This window comes from Nelumbo nucifera, chromosome 7, assembly GCF_055504915.1.
Source record: "Nelumbo nucifera cultivar China Antique chromosome 7, China Antique-T2T, whole genome shotgun sequence".
NCBI lineage: Eukaryota > Viridiplantae > Streptophyta > Magnoliopsida > Proteales > Nelumbonaceae > Nelumbo > Nelumbo nucifera.
Window position 1 is genome coordinate 10,541,570 of NC_142655.1, and position 21,401 is coordinate 10,562,970.

General features: G+C 33.3%; 1 protein-coding gene across 1 annotated transcript; it reads right to left on the bottom strand.

The window, feature by feature from the left end:
- Window positions 1-451: 451 nt before the first annotated feature.
- LOC104608936 (putative inactive purple acid phosphatase 27) lies at window positions 452-11,359 on the bottom strand. The gene is made up of 14 exons (XM_088891921.1): window positions 11,138-11,359; window positions 10,830-11,010; window positions 10,623-10,710; window positions 10,268-10,534; window positions 6,980-7,088; window positions 6,217-6,331; window positions 4,990-5,122; window positions 4,472-4,659; window positions 4,105-4,291; window positions 3,952-4,019; window positions 2,871-2,976; window positions 1,753-1,950; window positions 1,380-1,460; window positions 452-702 (listed from the first exon to the last, which is right to left on the bottom strand). The coding sequence occupies exons 1-14, from the start codon at window positions 11,313-11,315 to the stop codon at window positions 637-639; spliced, it is 1,965 nt and encodes a 654-aa protein (XP_088748047.1). The 5' UTR covers window positions 11,316-11,359; the 3' UTR covers window positions 452-636.
- Between the last annotated feature and the right edge of the window lie 10,042 nt (window positions 11,360-21,401).

The window sequence follows — 21,401 nt, forward strand, 5'->3', positions numbered from 1 at the left end:
ATGCTTTCTTCATCTGCAGTTGGTTGCAACTTGCAAGGATTGGAATTCTTCATAATGTTTATTTTCATTTAATTCTTTTGTTAAACGACTACTATGTTGTAATGTGCCGGAGCAAACCAAGGGATCCCATTTCAATTTTTCAATAGTCCAATGTTGTTCTATGGTCTGTCTTGTAGCTTCTTGAGTTGCACCAATTAATGTTCTTATAAGTTGCAATCAGGGTTTGTGATTGGTAGGGGTTGCAACTTGCAACTTGGGCAGGCTTGGTCCTTAGGTCGATCATTTGTTAAATTTTGAAAGGACCCAGCCCAATGTCGAATGCAGTGCAAAATCTTCAAATTGGGTGTCTTGAGTTGCAAAACCATATGTTTTGTATTATTTTGTATGTATTTGCACTGTACATATTTGTATTTGTACTCTTCCCAAACTGAGAGCCTTAGTGAGGTTGGTGTTCTATTGGGATAAAGGTACTTAGGAAGTGCTATCTACTTCTCTGATTACTTTGTTAGAGTGCATAAATGAGGGGAATTAATCCATAAAAGAGTTTATGTTTATTCCAGATTTTAACTCTTTTACACTCTCTCCCTCTCTCTCTCTCTCTCACACACACACACACACACATGATATCCTTTTTCCCTAGGATTGTTGGCTTTTGGTGATGCGGAACCTATCCTCCACATTCCTTGTGTTTGAGTTCACGAACTGAAGACAAAAGAAGAAAACAGATCAGAATATTATAAGAACAAGAAACCAACACTTGGTCTCAATTTGGATTTGGCTCATCCAGGATCCAACTCCTGAGCTCAAATTGAAGTTAGTTGCATTGGGTTTTCTACAACTCTGATTGGCAGGATAGATGCAATCCAAAATCAGCTTGGGCTTCATAATTGGGTTTATTTTGGCCTTGTGTTTCTCTTTATCACATAAATTGGATTGGACTTGTTCGCCCCAAACTCACCAGTCACCAATGCATCATGAAGCGCCTGGTGCAAAGCCCAATAGGCAATACAATCCCCATCTAAATAATGGCAATTTGGGATCTTGGGAGGGGGTGGATTGGATACAAACCTAACAAAGGACCTGATTAAAACCATTCCTTGAAGGAAGCCTAATAAGTCCATTTTCAGGTTAGGGTCATCTATTTTATTTGAACTGAGTTAAATCAGACTCAGGGATGATTGAGGTACTTATGGACATGGTTCATGAGTAAGCTGGTTGGATAAATTAACATGCGTGCTTTATTGGGTTGACAGAATAGTGTAACTTCCATCACTATCCCTGCTTTGCATGATAGTCTACTATGTGTGCTTTATTGGGTTGACAGCACAGTATAGCTTCTATCATTATCATCATCCGAATTCAGAGTTTTTATTACTAACCTCTACCATTATCTCTTCCCTTGTTGCATGAACTCTTATGTATCCAAATTCAGAAATCCTTGATAAACTCCAACTTTCAACCTGTCCATGTGTTCAAAAAGAAATGTTATGAATGATCAACAGTTCAATAAACAAAGACATTCTAAGAGGGGAAATCACCATTAGCTTTAATCTTGGAAATTATCTTCCACTCTCTCACAATCAATTATCATTGGACCAGGCAGAATTGGAATTTTCAATTCCATGAATGTGAATCACCATATTCTTCAGATTCCATAGCAGAATTTAACAAAATGTGGATTTTTATCCTTCAGGTTCCATGTTTCAAGGAATTAAAGACAATAGTAATTTCAATTTAGAGGAATCAACTTACTGAGTTTGCATTGTCTGGAAACTTGTCAAGTGTGAAGCCTCCCATCCCAATAATTGCATGAACTGGGGCAGTGTAGTTGGTCTGGTCATATGTGTCAGTCCCATTCGGATCTTTCTCAGGCATGGCTTTGCAGTTGTTCTGGTAAATAGCACAGGTTCTTTCATAGTTGTGGACATGGCCAAATAGGACTAGATTCACCTGTTTCATGATCAAAACTATGCTATTAACATATTATCTGCCTTACAAAATGTGAACTAATGTAGGATTAGTCTTTTCAACCAAAAAAATAAAAAAATGAAAAGAAGATAGATGAAACAGATTTTGAGCAAAAAAAATCTTCTTTAAGAATGTCCCTTTTAAGGGGTCAATAGCTATCTAACTCCCAAAATAGCCAATCAAATTAGGAGAGCTGAAATCCAACTTTCAGTTGGGAGATAGTTGAAGACTTGAAGTATAAAGTTCAAGTCCTATCTGTTGTCTATTATGAATTTTAATTTTGATCCTTCTGTTATTTGGTTTGCTCGTTTTGACTTAAGGCTATGTTTGATTTGACAGAAAATAAGAGAGAAACAGAAGGTTGAGGAAAAGTTTTTAAGGAAATTCACAAAAGAAATTTAAATACTTCAAAGTAAATATTGTTAAATCACAAAAAGACACCAACATTTATTGTAATTTCAGCTCCATTCTGGTACTACGAAAGTTTACTTTTACAGTTTCAATAATTTGTTGGGGCATATACAGACAGAAGGAGTTTTAATTATTCATTCTTTTTTGGGGTGATCACAGTAAGTATATTTAAAGAAATCAAAAGACTAAAAAAACCACTTTTGTTGCTGCAGAACATTTGAAAACATAGATAGAACATTTATTGAAAAATATTGACCAAATTAGAGGAATCCCATGATACACTTGCTGTTTTTATCATCCATTTCGTTTTTGGACCCCAAACCATTGCATCCAGTCTATATCTATTCTTTTGTTTCTACAATCTTTGTTCTTAGTCTTATCAAGCCATTTATGTTTGCATGCTCAATCAACTAAATAAATAAATAAATTGAAATCTATGCACTTTTTGTATATATGATATGCCTACATAAGTATATGACAAATTTAATTACCTTGTTGTCAAATAGTAATGGCTCTACAGCTTCAACGAAACTGTGATCGACACTCGGAAGAAGTCCGGCCAGTGCTCCTTTAACGGATGTATACATGGGTCTATGTCTGCAACCAATAAATGTCTTAGGAGGTGTTCTAAAACATGGTTTTCTTTTCAGAATTCAAAAAAAAGGCCCCACAATGATTTGGGAAAACAAGCCCAGATCTGCTGAAAATTTTTGAGCCAAAAATACATAAAACATGTTCTTGGCTGTGATATGTTTCTTTCATTTTTCAAATACAACCAAGAATGAGTTATTGAACTTTTGGTTTCAAAACATGATTTTTCTGGAAATTTCATATTATGGTTCATAAATCATATAATACACAGATAGTAATTCTGATTGAATGGATATTAGTTTTCCTTTCACATTTTACTTTCTATTTATATTTTGAATCCAATTCCATGTTAATGTGGATTTATATGATTGATATGAGCTAGCACTTGTAAAAGGGTATATGAGAGCTTGGCATGTTTCCCACAAAATGAACATTGACTTGCATCAACTTTATGAAAATGAAAACATGTTTTTGGTTTTGAATGAAAATTTTTGTTGGCTTCAGATACAAGGTTATTTTCTTAGTCAAACTGAAAATGTTCACTTTCAACTGAGAAAACACAATCTGAAGAACAGAAGAAGGATTTTTTTTTTTTTTTGTATTTTGTCCCCTGATGTAGCATTTTCTAGAAACAAATAATGCAAAAACATTCATGTTGGAAAACACCCCCTTAGTAAGTCTAATCTCATATGAGAAACAATATTTCAATCTGTGTGGAAAATCAGTGATCTCAGTCCAATTAAAAGAAATTTTAAATAAAGATAATTAGAATTTACAATCTATTGCATTAAAGGCCAAGGCTAAAGCGAAAAGTTCAATTTTGTGGGCAAAGATGTATGTTTCTGTTGATTGAACACACTGTCGATCCAAAGCATAAGTGCATAACATGAATGTTCAGGTTTACAAAAAAAAAAATGAAGGCTTAGAATAATTAAGACATGTCAGTATGAGTGAGTGTGGAGAGGAGAGAATCATATTTACCCTATAAAAATTACCCAAGGTGTTCTTGATCTATCAACTGAGCCCAAGTCGTTCTGAATCCATTTGTACTGTTATATGGTTCATTATCATGTTAGGTGTTACAAGATATGATTCAAAAATCATAACAGTATCAAGGAGTAAACTCATTTTTACCTGCTCAGAATTAACGGACCAATCATGCTCAGTTGAAATTACAGTAAAATGAACACTCCCTTGTTCTATTGAGTACCATGGTTTGTCCTTTCCAACAGTGGGCATGGGAAAATATGCCTCATAAGGAACCCCACATTCTCCACCAGAGTCTGGTGTTTTATACACTGATCCTGACCTTGCAAAGTCTCTGTAAATGTTATAAGCAAGGAATTATGTTAGCTGGCTACTGAAAAAAGCTGGAAAAGAGCAATTCAATCCCATTGAGGCTAGGTATATTTACCATTAGTTCTCTCATCTATTCTTCTATAAGCATCACAGAAAAGGCCAGCAAAAGAAAGATAAAGAGTTTATAAGTGAGACACAGTACCTCTCATGGTTGCCAATTGCAGTCATATAAGAGACCAGAGAAGCCACAGGTTTGATGAGGTGAAGAAAGAAATCCCATTCAACTAAGAAGCCTGTGGCATAGCTTATGTCGCCAATGTGGAAAATGGAATCGACGTTTCCTGATTTTACTTCATCAGCCATGGCTTCTACCACCGAGATAGATCCTGGCTGCTTGTTCAAAAAGAATAATGAATTTTGTGAGAACATAATGTGTTCAGTTTCTGTGTTTATTCTATTTAGGAAAAAAAGATGGTAAGATAATCTTTGGGATTGGTCTTTATTTTGGTAAGAAGAATTATGATTATGATGGTCACTTTAGCTAATCTATACATCCAAGCAGTGTTGCATGGAGTCTGATAAAATGGATGAAGCCATTTAAATGATCATATTGCTATTTTCAAAGCAGGGAAGAAAAAGAAAAAAGAAATCCATCACTGATACAAGAAAAAGAATTGCAGTTTCTAGTGCATTGGACACTGATGCTACCCAGGTTACTACCTGAATGTAATGCTCAACTGATGCATCACGTGGAGCCTTTCCCATGTCACCAAATGCTAGAAATTTGAGCTCATCTGATCCTGCTGCCGGTGGAGTTCGAAATTGTATTTCATCGCTCCAGCCAACTGAATCACTGCATTATAAGAACAAGACAGCCATTTTAGTTATGGAATTGGAAGACTCAGACTAAGACATATATGCATAATTACGACTGCAAAGTTTTTGGTGTGTTTGTTGTTAATTACCAATCACAAAACCTTCTTGAATTGTGTTAACATTTGACAAAAGCTGAATGGAACCATCTAGATTTAACATGGAGTACACACTAAAAACAACTTGACAACTTAAGCAAAACTTCTGCTGAAAAACTAATCTAACATATATGATAACTATTGTGTTCCCTATACAATGGCTTTAAATGTGTAGAAAGATATCTATTTTGGACATGTTTAATTTTCCACTCATGGTTCTGGATAATTTGAAAGCGTGGTTGAACTGAGGGGTAATAAACTGCTTGCATCTTTCTGACTCCATTCCATTTCCATAAAACGAATCTGGTAGATGTAAACCATTACAACTATCAAACAAACTAGATAACTAAAGTTGTTTGAGAGGCTAGACACCAATTGATAAACACACAAAAACCCTAACTTTTGGATTTCCAATTCCAACTATTTTTATTTTTTGGAAATTTTGTTAGCCCTTGTGCAATGGCAATGGTAATGGGAGGGAGCATTGATTGGTGAATGGTAAAATCTCACACTGACAAGAATGCGGATTCCGGTCTGAGAGCAAGCACTTCTGTACAAAAAGTTATGCCAAAGTTTAGGTCGGTATCCAGTCCACCCATCTTAAAAAAATAATAAGGGTCCATTGGGTCTATATGGTCAGAATCAGAATCGGAATCAAAATTGGCTGGAATGGATTCTTATTCCCAGGGGAGGGGGAGGGAATGCCCATTCCTTGATATAGGGGAATTCCATTCCACCAGGAACGGGAATGGGTTCCGATTCCACTCAACCGAACAGTTGTAATCGGAATGGACAATGATTCTGATTCTGGACCCCTATTCCCGAAAACCAAACGGACCCTAAATTTTCAGTATAGACATATCAATTGATAGTTCTTCTTTGCTCTAAAGGTGCACATTGTGTCCACATTTTTCTTCATTTTCCTTTTCTATTTCTTTTCTGTATATCTTTATTTTTAACATGAGAAATATTGTACCTTCCATATCTATAGGAGTAGACACTTGAAGGTTCAAGTCCTGTCATCACGGCAGTATGAATGTATCCAGGGTCATGCCACCCAAAATCCTTAGCCGGGCTTGGAACATTAGAACCTACAAATTTTCAATGAAGCACAAGAATTAATTGCAAATGAGCCTTACAATCCTCATATTTCCTTTCTTATTTTCTATTTAAAAAACCCCATTTCCTTAATCAGAAAAACTGAACTGTCTGAACCTTACTTGACAATAACCAAAGAGCCATGAGCCCGAGACTAGTTAGGAAAAGCAGATTGCTTAGGTTCATTTCATAGGCATTCTTTCCATAAATTTCTCTTGAAAATGCCTACCAAGTCTACAGTCGATTGAATACTTTCTTTATTCGATTAATTGCAGCTTCCTAGTTTTGGTATGATCCCACTCTTTGTTCTAGTTAAATGAGATTCCATCTGTTGTTCAACAAACACAGAATTGCAGCTAATCTTATCACATTGTTCTCTTTACCTCTTACTTTTAGCTAACATCATTGATGATGATGGTGACGACAGTGAATGTTCAGCGATAGTTAAGTTTGCATTATTGAATAGTATGGTTGCAAATTAATCCTTCACTGTTGTGTCTTTGGCAAAGATCCAAATCAGTTCATTCCACTACAGTTAACCAGGTTTTAAGTTGACAAGTTTAAAGGAAAGAAATTAAATCGATGAAATGAAATAAATCAAACAAAGAATATAGAAAGTAGCAACTAATTGAAGAACTTACTACACATGTTATCCTGTGTAAATGTAGTGACTTCTGAATTCAAGAATTTCCCATCGCCATATTGAACTTGTTGAGGATTTCTATCTCCACTTACCCACGTTAATCTCATCTGCAACGTGTTTCACAGAGGACTCATTAGCTTGTGTTTCAGAGAGAAATTTGCACTTAAGGCTAAGTTTGGAAGGAGTACAAATACAAATATGTACACTACAAATCTATACAAAATAATACAGAATATAAGGTTTTGCGCTCTACATATTTGTATTTGTATTCCTTCCAAATGGAGACTAACAAATTTTTGAGACATATACAGGTGATCATGGGCCGGGTCAGGTTTGGCACCTGGCACCTGTGGTATGGGTTATAGTTTGGGCCATGTTCCGGGCCTATATCTCTTATTTATAAAATATATACAATAGAAATTATATCTTTTAATATGAACATATAAAATGACTTTTTTACCCTTGATGTACGTTTGATCAAATTAATCAGAACAATACCTATAAAAAAGGCAGTTTATAGCAAAAGGTCAATTTAGTAAAAAAATAGTTTCAACCTATTGGATGTGTTTTAGTAATATACAAACTAAACCTATAGGGGTATGTTTTAGAAAATCATTGAAACTATAGGGGTGTCTAAATAACTGACTTGCTGAAACCTCTCTTGGTTTAGTAATTGCAATTATCTCCCCTGAACTTTCGGATTCATTTACAAGTAAACCCTCTCTGGTAGAATCTTCTAAAGAAAGACTGATGCAGTTATTATTAAGACTGGTTTCTATGGAGGAAAAAAACAATTCAAACTTTATGAACAACAAAAACAAAGAGAATTTAAAGTTGCAGCTTTACCTTTGAGTGAATGATATGAAGGGAAAATTTGAAAAATAAACAATTTCAGAAAAGAGATTGGAAGTATTCAGGGTAGTGATTCATATGAAGAGAAAAATTGGAAAATAAACATTTTTGTTAAAAGTAATTTCATGGGGGTATTTTGAATATTTTTATGCCACTTTTTAGAAGTTTCTACCGGAGGGGGTCTACTTGCAACTTGCAAGTATGTCAAAAAGTTCAAGGGAGATGATCGCAATTACCAAACTTTAGAGGAGGTTTCAGCAGCAACCATAAACTTCAAGGGAAATTTCAACAATTTACCATATTTTATATTATATGTCATATGATATAAAATACCATATATAATATATAATTTATAGGTGTCACATATTTACATATAAAATATAAATTTAACATAAAATATATATGTAGGGGTGGATTTGAGCCGAGCCGAGCCGAGTCGAATAGTACTAGGCTCAAGCTCAAGCTCGAGCTTGGTTTGAACCAAAACCTTGAGCTCGAGCTTGGCTCGAGTCAAAAGTTCATAAGCTTGAGCTCGATTTTGAGAAAAAAATATTTTATAAAAATAAAAATTATATACATTTTTTTATTTTAAATTTAAAAAATTAAGAAATATAATAATTAATAATTATAATATTTTTATTATATATATATTATTTTCTATAATCTTATTGTATATATTATATATATATATATTCGAGCCGGCTCACTAACCAAGCTCTAATAGGCTCGAGCTCGGGTCGTTTAATAATCGAGCCACTGAATTAGGCTCGAACTTAGTTGAAACCGAGCCGAGCCGAGCTCAAACAACTCGTGAAAAGCTCGGCTCGTTGCCACAATATATGGAATAATTTATGCTACGGAAAGACACGATATAGGAAGGGCTTTGACCCATCAAAACCACCCTGTGAATTTGATAATCACCAACTGGTTGGTTTCCGCTAACCACTTTTTATGATACCGACCATTGGTTAAGCTTTTCCGGTTCAATATATACATGTGTATAAATAATATATAAATGTGTGGGGTGATTGGGTGAGCCAGGCCAAAAATGGTCGCCCCTCCTGTGTCCACCATGCACATAGGTCCCTAACCCAGGTGAAGGTAGAAAGTGATCCCAAGTCTTTGGTACAATCAGCCTGAGACCTTATCAATTGATTCAATTGGAAAGTAGACAAACACCTTAGCTAAGCGTGCAATTTGGGCAGGTCCAATCCAAGCCTTGATCGACCCAGACCGCAACTTTACATGGAATGCCATGGGCTTTCAGTACTTGGGCTGGACCCAGGCCTAAAACTTCATTTTTCTTATATGTTTACATAAGACATATTTGTATTTCAGTGCAGGCTGGACCTGTGTTGAGCAGATTATGTTTAACCTCATTCTCAGGGCTAAGGCCCAGTTCTTAGGGTTGGGCCTGGCTTGTCCTTAAATCTGGCCCATCTGCCTAACTTGCACCCTTAACTTTAGCTTATTTTTATTGAAAAATATGGTCTATATATTTATTTTGAAAAAACACTACCTATCACCTAGCATGCAGCAATAAATTTGGGGGGTGAGGGAGTCAATAAAGCGCTCAGAATACATAGATGGTATAGATCTTAAAAGAAAGCAAATATGACCAGGTGTAAAATCTAACGTCAAGTGCCTTGTTTCCTAAAATCTAACATCCCCCAATTTGCAGGCTGGGTCTTCCTGTTCTTAACCAGGCTAAGAGTGAAAATAGATTGACCATAATTTAATTAGGAAGAGAATGTTTTGAGTGTTGATGTGTGTGTTAAACATAAAAATCTGTTAGGCCTGTTGACCGTAGTCTTGGCTAAAGCCATGAATCACAGCCCTGGATGTAGGGTGTTAACAGTATTTAAAAATTCGATATCAAATTCGGATATGACGTGAACCGATAAATATTCGAATTCAATTAATTATTTAATTCTTACATAAAATATAAAATATAAAATATTTTATATAATATATATATAATAATTAAATTATACAAATAATTTATATATTTTATAAATAAAAAAGATTATTTTATATGTTTATTAATTATCTAAAATAATTAATTGGTTGAATTCGAATGGAATCGAATATTAAATATTTAATCGAATCGAATCAAATTCGAATATCGAATTTTCTAATCGATTCGAATTCAGGTATTTACTGATTCGATTCGAATCGGATCCGCTTAAACGTGGATATATCAATGCGGCTCCACTAGTATTGGATCAAGTGGCGTTAAGGTGGAACTCCAAAGTACATCCAATGGCCCAAGGTATTCCCAATGTGCGGGTAGGATGTATTGTTAGGTAGGTGTGGGAGAGCATATCTTGAAACACTGCAGTCATGGTGGCAGCAAATATGAACTAAGTGGAGAAGATGTATTGCAGTAGGGAAGAGTGGAATCCCTGTGATGAAAAGTGAAAGCCCAAATTACCGATGTTCCTGTAGAATCTATGCTGGAAAGATGGCCGTATAACGGCGCTCCTGGATTACTGAAATTCACAGCGTCCGACCTTTGCAAAATGCAAGGTGTGCTGAACCCACCACTGAATAGCACGAACTCTACATCAGTTCTGATGTTAATCACATGAAAAGTTACAGAGCCACTGCAAGTTTTCAACACACAGGCACCTCCCACATGTTTCTTGCATTCACTCCTTTTGCAGTCAACATAATCCGGATCATTGCTCATGTACTGTGCCTGCATTCAAATTGATTCAGGTTTCAGACCCTGTTCATGTTTTAGCTGTTCTATCCATCGATCAAGAGGATTGTTTTTATTTGTTTACCTTAACAGGATAATGGCAGAGAAGTGGAAGGTCACTAAGATCACCAGTCTCCTTATAAAGTAAAGCATTCAAGGGGCAATCTGAAACACTGCTCGTGTAGCAAAAATCCCAGAAGAAAGAAAAGTGATGTAGAAATGAGAAACCAAGAGATTAATATAAAGAGTACTTACTGGAATAGAGATTGATTAATTTCTGGGTGTGCCTTACTCAGAATAAGAAGGTGAGATCATGGCAACCCAATGAGCTTTCGACGGAAGCATAACTCCGCTGACGTTAACCGTCACATATTCTTCATTCGCAAGTCCAGAACTTGAGCTGATATTAACTTGAATATACGGGTTCAAGTCAGGACACTTGATCAAGGATCTTCTGTTCACCATTCGAAAATCTGAAATCGCGGTATAACCACGATATTCTTCGGTAAAATTGATGGGTATGAATGGAGTCGTTGTTCGTGAAGAAGATGATGACGAAGAAAACAAGAGAAGGAAGAGAAAGAAGAAGGAATTGGATACCCAAGAAAATTTCAGAAGAGGAGAAACAGAAGCCATGATTGAATCCAACTTCTGTGACTTGAGAGAAGATTTTTGTCGTTGCAGGGTCGTAAGATCTCGTTGTCTTCCTTCGAACCCTTTTAATCTCCCCTGCTTGTGAGAATTGAGAGCTCATCTCAGTTTTTGCTTCGAAATTCATTAATGGCGCCCGTATGGTTCGATCAAGTTTTCCGGCTTATGCATGAACACGATTGTTACGTGGTGGCCGAATTTCACAAGTGGATTTTGTTTGTTATGGAAGTAGTTAATGGTGGCTTTTTGCTTTAAATTCGTCATTTTGCTTTACATATCTGCTTATTGTCGTTGCACGTTTCTTGCAATCCAACGGTTCAGAAGATCTTTAGTTGAACGGTATAGACTGATAACAATTGGCAGCGTTGAGGGTAGGCAAATTTTTTTGCTACAGTGAGATTAGGCAAATTAGCGGGTGTTTTTTTTAGGTTGTGTTTGGTTTAAAGGAAAAGGTAGAGAAAGGAAGGGAAATATAGGAAAATTTTTACAAACCTTTCCTTACTTTTTCTTTCAAACCAAACATATCCTTAATGAATTAGTAGTTCATTCAATAAAAGGGTGGTTTTTTTTGGATAATAAAAGGGTGATTGTGTGCAGAAAAATACATAAATAAATAAATAAAAGGATGGTTGTGTTTTCGAACCATACAAAGATTTCATATCTGCGCCCCACATGCACATCTCAGCGTGCATTAGGAATGTGCTCAGATGTGCATGTGGGGCGTTTGTGGGGTGCGCTCTGTGGGGCGTAAATGTGAATTCTCATACAAAATGCTACTTTGCGTGGCATGTGTAATTGCACGTGCAAGAAAAAAAAAAGAATGGTCAGATAAATTTGTTTAAGTGATATTTGGATATCTTCATAATTGGGTCTAATTGGATATCTATACCACTATAAACCTTATGAATGAGGCCTTGGGTTTCTGATTTTTTGATTAAAATATCCCTCATTTCAAAATTGGGGGTAAAAATGTAATTTTAATATTACTATTGAATTCATTCAATTCCATTTCATTAAGACTAAGGCATTAACTCTTTTTTTGTCATTAAATCATATATTTAAGTATTTTTCTTTCTTATCATTAAATTCTATTAATTAAGTGTATAAGTAATGATTTTAGCATTAAATGATGCTTGAAAGACATGATACTAGACAAGCTTTTAACCAATCAGACCCCCCCCCCCCTCTTGAATTTTGGTGGAAACCTACCTGATTGGTGCCTACCTTTATGATGTCAGTTGATTGGTTGTAAGTTTTTCCAATATCATGCTTTTATACCAGCATCATAGTCAACCCATTTTTTAAATCAATCCATAAATGAAATCGTTTTTTCATCTAGGTAGGGATTAAATAATTCAACCATCTAAGTAAAATGAGTTAAGCCATGATGGCATAATTAAATAATAAAAAATTAAAATAAATAAATCTACAAAAAAATATAAAAATAGTGTAAATTTGTAAAAGAGGTTGGGTACATCTCTATCATTATATAATCATGATGTTAAATATTAGTAAAAGAGAAAAAAAAGGAAGTATATACAAGAGAAACACCAAAATAGAACTAGGCTTGTCAATGATACCCGAAAATTTGAGGCTCAATTCGACATTCGGTTAGATTATCTCAGATTCAGATAATGTTTTTATGTAACCAGATCAGACTCTATTTTGTTATCTGCATCAAATTAATAATTGGATTTGATTCCGATTTGATTCCATCTGATCCAATTAAATTCCAAATTTGATATATTATAATATTTATTAATTTTAATATATAAAATTTTATATAATTATATTTAAAATTATAAAAATATATTTATATATATATTATATTATATATGAATATATATAATAAATTCAACATGTATAATAACATTAAGTTATTATGCATAAAAGTTGAAAAGTAATTAACTTTTTAATTTTTTTGTATTAAAAAAAGTAGAGTTGGGTTAAATTTGAAATCGATTTGAGTTCGTTCAGAATCAAATTCGAATACGAGGTCTTCAAATCGATCATATCCGGATGCAAGCTTTTCATAATCAGATCGGAGTCGAATTTTTCTGAATTTGATTAGATTGCAACCCTAAATAGAGCAAACAAGAACCTATGTCATACAATAGAAAACCAAAACATAAGTATGATAAATATGAAATATTTATTCATTATGGAACTAGAATATAAAATTTAAAATCGATCGGAGACAAAACCATTTTCTATTTGGGTTGTGGATCAATGGTTCAACCATTTGCATCAAATTGGTTAATTCATGATGTCATAATTAAAAAATACAAAAAAAAGCTATAGAACAAATTTGGGTACATCTCTGATATTATATATTAATCATATTAAAAAAATAAGTATGCTAAACGAGAATTGTTAGGTTACCATGTTGACTAGGACAAATGGTTCAATTAGGTTACCATGTTCCGAAGTCAATGATGGTTTGCAAGTGAGTGATTTAGTGGTAAATGGACCCCAAATCATGGTTGAATAATGAGTTGACCTCTTTGACCAATTAATATGAGCATGGAATAAAACCATTATTCTAAAAGTCAATTGCAATTGCATTTCCCTTCCAAATAAATAAGTTAATTTGTGATATCATAAAATAATTAATAAAAATGGAAAACATAAAGAATTTTGAGTAATGAGTTGACCTATTTGACCACCCCCTAATGAATTTTGTTGAATTCCACTTGATTGATGGCATTTAAAGAAACCTAGGAGTAACTTCAATAGGGAAAGATGACAAAAAGCAGATTAATATTGATTGCTCATGTGCATAAAATTAAAATCATATATAACATGTTGAGAAAAAAAAACTAATCAATTTAATATTGAAGGGTCTAGAATTTAATGATGGATATGACACTATTGAATAGAATCAAATGGTAAAAGAGGGTTCATGTAGCCAATCCCATGTTGGGACAAGGTTTAGATGATGATAATGACTACCTAATTGGTTGACTTTTTATGTTTATGGTTAAACCATGCTTCTATTACTTATCATTGTCACATGAGTTTTGATTAGAACATTAAAATTTTAGCATTATCATCATTCACATGGTAGGCTAGGGTATCAGAGTTCAGGATACTCAAGTGTTGCATTTAAAAGTTCAGAATACTTATCTATAATTTACCCAAAAAATATTGGTTTTGAACCTATGTTTTGAATCATACAAATCACATCTATGATTATGTTCATGGTTCTTCTGTGTGACTCACATGTATGAAGCAATTCATCTATCAATATTCAACTTTGGTAAGGCTATTTGTTTATTATATGTGAACAATAATATATGGTATGTTTTCTTTGGTGAATATATAATATGTTAAAAAATAATATAATATGTGAAACTACATATATGTTAACAAGTATATATAATTTCTGACAAAAAAAAACAAGTATATATAATTATATATTTTTCAGGTGTATGAATAAATATTACATTTTAAACACTATAGAAATATAACCTGATTTTTCTGATTTTGGAATCATGATTTGCTGAATGAAAATGTCTTCCATAATGTTAGTTGCGTTTCTAAACACAACCATGAAAAGAATACCCCCTTAGGCTACGTTTGGTTTGAAAGAAAAAGTAACAAAAGGAAGGAAAAGATAATAAGCCACAAATTATCCTTTTTCTCCAAACCAAGCAAAGCCTATTATTAGGTGTATTAGTGTATCACCCATGAAAAGAGCATGTTATAAATAAGACAAGATGATTCAGCTTAGTTGAATAACGACCCGAATCTTATTAGCCAGGGATGGACTCTGATCAGGTTTTGCTGGTAGAGAGGGAAAAGATTTTTAAAAAATTATCTTATTAGATTTCATTGTAAAGTCACTCACTACATCTATGTATTACTATATAAGTGATTAGGTGAATCTTCTATTTTGTTTTGACCAGAGCACAAAATTTAGTGGGCCGGGTTGATTCTAGATTTCTAAATTCCAGCAATATAACTTATATATTGAATTAATATTTGTTACTTGATAGATTAGGAATTCTCATCTGTTAATTTCCAAGTTTTTACGCCAATTTTTAAGTTTCAATATACGTGATATTAAAAAAAAAAGGTTTTGTTATTTGAAACTGTAAAGATTTTTGTTAAGAAAATCATTTTCCACTACTTTTATAAATTTAATATATTATATTTTAATACCAAAGGGAAGTCTAATTTGGACCAAAACTGGGATAATGTCTGAGAATGGCGATAGGGTGGGTTCAGGACAGGGACCATACTCCCCAGTCCCCACACAACTTTTAAGTAGGTCCCATCCCTGACCTTGATCCCCATTTTGGAGAAGAGTCCATCCCAGTCCCCAGATCCTCAATGAAGATGAATTTCTCATAAGGGGCACGGATTCCCAAATTTTTAATTAAAAGTTTTTCTAAGAAAAGTTTTATTTAAAATAAAAAAAGATTTAAAATATAAATAATACTTTAAATATATATATATATATATATATATAAATAAAATTGGGGTTAGGGTGGGATGGAGATTTCACTCCCCATCCCTACCAAGGCAATCTCCATTCCCAACCCAATCGGATGGGAGAGACCAGATACATTGTGGGGATTGGGAAAATTGTCATCCCTAATAATGTCATAATATTTTATTAATTTAAAAATCTATGCTTTAGAAGTTTAGACTCTTGCTTCACACCTTTGTGCTTTGAAGCATCGATACAACTTACAAAGCCCAACCCTATCCATGTTTCAAAACTGTTTACATATCCATACTTTGAGAGGTTGGAGTGACTTTGGAAGATAAACATGCGGATCCATCTATGCATCCTTTTAAATAAGCAAGAACATTCTTGTAAAGTTTGGGGTTGGCCCAAGGTTTAAAGTATTGGAAACACAAGGTGTATCGGAAAGGTAATTTTAAGAGGTGTATTGAGATATGCTTTGGAAATGCATAGATACGGACGAAAAATCAAGATACGCATGGATACAATAGAAAATAAAAAAAAAATCCTTAAAAAATATGAACAACAATAAAAATGAGTTTTATATAATTGTAACTAATTTATTTAAACGTAAAAATCATTCTTTAATGATTTATATAATGTATCGGGATATAATTAGTAACCATTGAAAAATAATAGAAGAACTAAAATATATGTGTGTGTATATATACCAATATTTATTAGTTAATATTTTTTTGAAGGCATTTATTAGCTAATATTTATTATATAGATTTAGATAATATTTATTATGTATACAAGTTAATATATACCTTAATTTTTAATAAATAAATATAATTTGTATTCATCTTATTATTATATAAATATTAATAATCAAATTTTAGCATTTGTTGGAAAACATACACCAAGGCAAGAAATATTACTTTAAGTATGATAAAAAACATATTTTAATAAGCAATTAAGGTGGGCATAATGGTTAATTAATTATTATTGTAAACAAATGACTTCGGTTCGTAACTTGTTACCTTCACTTTGTGATTTTTAACAAGGTATTTGACTTAAATAACATTTAATGACATATTAAATGCCGAAATTAAAGGTAACTCAAAAGAACATTTAATTAAATAATATTAGCATTTTGTGAGGTTTCAAACTTAAAGACTTAATTAAAATTGATATTGATGAGGAGTAATTTGGCACAACCTAGTAAATAAAAGTCACGTGGACACGATTTGTATGTAGGATGATAACTCAGCAAGGGGAACCTAGTCAATGGTATGCGGAGCTAGGCGTAAAGTCACTTTGGCATAAGACCACCTCGGCGTAACACCACCTCAGCGGCTAATTGAGTTCGGGGCCTAGGAATCTAAGTGACACGTAATAAATCCCAATAGCTTCCCAGTAGACTTCGAATATTGTGAGATCATACCGCATAACGGCAAGCCTTATCTTCTCCCTATCCGAATCGGGCGACGATAATGAAGTTCATTTGACTGATATGTTACTCCCCGACTAAAGCGAAAACGAATCTTGTCCATTCAGGCCACAGATCTCGAAACTGTTCTGGGAAACCCTCAATAACTCAGCTATGTAAAGGCATCAACCCCTCCATGGTCCAGGTACGCATGATTACTTGCATCCAAGTTCTCTAGCACTCAGATTCTAACTCGCAATCACGATACAGTACTGACTTAAGCATCAGAGCGACCTCGCTGGGTTAACCGCCCTGGGTGCTCTAATCCTCTATCTTGCAGTTTGGTCCAGTTCGCTACACGACTAAGGTCCAGATCATACTCCAGCTAGGAGCTTTCATATCGCGCATCGTCAGATATTAATGAGAGAGAGAAGAGATGAATTAAATTTAAATTTTAAAATGAGAGGGAAATTAAATTCGGCCGATACATAAGATCAATTATCGTTATTGTTTAGAAAATTAATAGAAAGAGGTTACACAAGATGGAGAGTAGCATGTCCCAAGCATTACAAAAACAAATAAAGCCAAGATATCAAGATTCAAAGTATCAGAAATGCCAAGTGTATCGGAAAGGAAATTTTAAGAGATGTATAGGGATGCGCCTTTGATACGCATGTGTATCGGAGAAAAACTAAGATACACATAGATACGCTTGGAAACACTATAAATACTTTAATATATCATAAAAATACATCCACAACACTAAATATAAGACCTCAATGAGGTGTATATACATTAAATTAATATATTTTAATGGTTTATGAAGAAATATATTATAACTAATTATAACTTCATTAAAAATCTTTTGCTTAACTATAATTTATAAATTATATCTTAAGTTTTAATGTTTTATTGGATGGGAAAAACCCAACTCTCCTATCCAACCATAAAACATGCATTGACACAACTTCTATGTGAAAATATAATTAATAATTATTATTTACTATTCCAAAAATTATAAAAAACAAATAAACATTATATAATATATTCAAAATAGTTATTAAAAAAGAAATTTCAATTGCTTTGTGGTTACGATATATCATCCATAGAATTATAATATATTCAATCATTGTGATCAAATAATAAAATATAATTAATTAATTATTTATTTTTAATTCTAAAAATAAAAAAATAAAAAAATAATTATTAAAGAAGAAATTTCAATTGGTTTATGGCTATGATAGGTCATCCATAGAATTTATAATTATTCAATTTTTATGATTAAATGATAAAATATAATTAATTGTTATATATTTTTTAATCCTAAAAATATAAAAAATCAAAAAAAAATATTAAAGAATAAATTTCAATTGATCTATGGATACGATAGATAAATCCATAGATCTAAAACATATTTAGTCTTTATAGGTAGAGAAAAAATTACATTTTCAATTTTTTTGTTAATTTATATTTTCACCAAATATTTTCATGAAATTTCCATAAATCTATTGATAACACAAAAAAATTATGATTTTGAATGTAAGAAATGTAGATCAACGTAAATTTAAACTTCCAAGAAAAAAAGAAATCACAATATATTATTAAAAATTGAAAAATTTACCTATTTTTGTCATATGTTTTCAAAATTTGAAAATTTTTTAAAAAAATTAACGATTCACATTTGTTTCTTGCAAACTTTTGAAAATCTAGCACTCTAGGAATGAAGTTTGGAGTTTTAGAGTCAGTTAGTGGTGAAAGAAGGCTTATTTCGGGGAAAAGAATCTTGCTTCCCCCTTATTTTTTTTTTTTTAGTTTTTGACCGTATCTTTTTTTTATTGATACACTACCAGTATGCCCTGATACACCTCCGATATGCCCCCGGTATAGGTTCGACACGCATAAAAAATGATGAAACATTCAATTTCCATGCGTATCTCATATCTATTTTTTAAAGATACGATACGATACGTCCCATATCGAACGTATTGTATCGAATTTTTAAACCTTGCAAGGGACCAAGGCAAGTTATTTATGCTCATACATAAACCATATAGGGCTTCATGTGCCAACCAATTGGAAACTTGATTAGCCTCCCAACAAGCATGCTGATAGTGATAGCTAATACCACGATCCAGCAAAACGTTTATCCACAGGTTCTCTTCAATGACATTCTTCATCAATGTTCAAGGTGGGTCCAACATCTTTCATAAACTTAATGATAATCTTCAACCACCAAGGTGGGCTCATCTTTGTAAACAGTCAATGACAAACTTGGAATCTTCTTCAATAATGATGAGGTTTTCTTTAAAGTTGAGAACAAGATTATGAGCCTTCTAAAGGAGTCTAGGTTTTTGCCAATTGATAAAAACCCAATACTATAAGCTTATCTAATATATATTTACTATTAACAAAGTGGGTGTATGCATTCTCCTTGCACTTGGGTTTTTTAGATTTTGAGGGAGAGGGGGGAAGAGGAACTTTTTTTATGTGAAAATCAAGAAAAATTTATTTTCTTGGGGTACATGGGTAAATAATTTTTCCAATTGGGGTAAAATTGTCAAATACCAATTATTGGATGGGATAAAAATTTCCTTTTTAATAATAAATTTTTATTTACCTTAAATATAAAACAACATGAATAAATAATTTACCGAAAAGTGAACAAGACCAATTGGTATCTGCACATAACAAAGGTATGGAGTGTGAAAATCGTTCCGGCCCCTTGGTTTTATGGTCTCTGCACATGGGTATCACATGGAACTTATGAGATTGTCCTTCTTAATGTTATTATGTCCGCATATGGGATGTTTCTCGAGTGAGTGAAGTGACTCTAGATCACCGGCCCATAAGAACTCTGCCCATGTCTACCCACAACACACTATTTTCGTGAATTGAAAACATCTCCCCCTGCATAATACCATATAGAAAGATGAGATGTTCTCCATATGTGATTGCGATATTATGTGGATAGATGTGGGCAAAGTTTGTATGAACAGGAAATCCGGACTCAAGTGAAATACCCCTATTATTTTCTCTCCCGTGTCCCTGGAACTCTACCCTCTACCCTCTATCAGTTTTGAGGTTCTTTTTCGAGGCGATGGTGAGGATATACCAAAGACAGCTTCACATCGTCAAAGGTGTGTTGAAGGTTGTTCTCATGAACTGTTTTTTTTTTGGATATATTGCTTTATTTATTTGTAATTGTTAGCCCTAATCTATTTCTTTTGGGTTTATTGATAATTTGTCTTTTTATTTTTATTTTTTATTTTTTTTACCCGAGTGATGGAAAGAGTGGGAGTTAGGGACGTGATTCTTACATATCCATGGGGCCTAACTAGCAGATCTTAACTTAATGTGGAAGTTGGTTATGCCGTCCAGATAATTTCTAGGCCAGCATAATAAAAATTTAGGCCCAAACCCGAAAATTTATAGGATAGAGTGGGTTGGAAATGATCACCCATGTAGTTGGCTCAAATTTTTAAATGGGGTTATGCTCTCTTTCTTTTTGTCCAATAATTAACTCTTGGGATAGAGTGGGCAATTGTTATTTTTGGCCATTTATCTTGAACCCAATTATATTGGATGATGATTTGTGGGCCTGACTGGGGCCTATCTCTTCAATAAGAGTCTACCCCCCCAAAAAAAAATGCTTGAATCTCTGTATACAGTTGTGAAAAAAAAATCGCACTTATAGAAGATAGAGGTAGTAAGATTATTCAATTAATTAATGTTGAATTTTAATTTCATTAGAGATTAAATTTAATGGGTTTGATTGGTCAATTATATGAGAAATTACATCTGTATACTTGTTTTGGAAAATAGCTTTTCTCTTACAAAAATCAATTTTGAACTTGTCCTACATTAGAAAATTATAAATTTTGTTTTGAGTATTTTAATAGAAGCTGATTTACACTTCTTAGATAAAGAGATGAGAGTATGGTGACTTGCTATTGCGTAACATGTGCATACGCATGTGTGCAATGCAATTAACTATGCTCACAGCTGCGTGGCTTGCGAAGGACAAATTTGGTTTTGATGCAATTTGACCGTTGATCTCATGATTCGAATGTGATCAAGTGACCCCATTTCCCAACAATTAATAACTTCTAGAGAATTAGATTTAAAAGCCACTGAATTGTATCCCAATTCAGCTTTAGTGATCCGATCAGGTTCATTTCAAGCTTGAAGAAATGTCAGTTTGGGAAGAGTATAAATACAAATCTGTAGAGTCATATTTTTACTGTGCATATTTATATTTGTAATTGGGAAGAAGGCAAATAGAATGCATTCTGATCATGTAAATGCAAAGTTAGTTTAATTTTTCATTGATAAATTTATTTTCTTGCTAAACCATTTTTAGTTGTAAA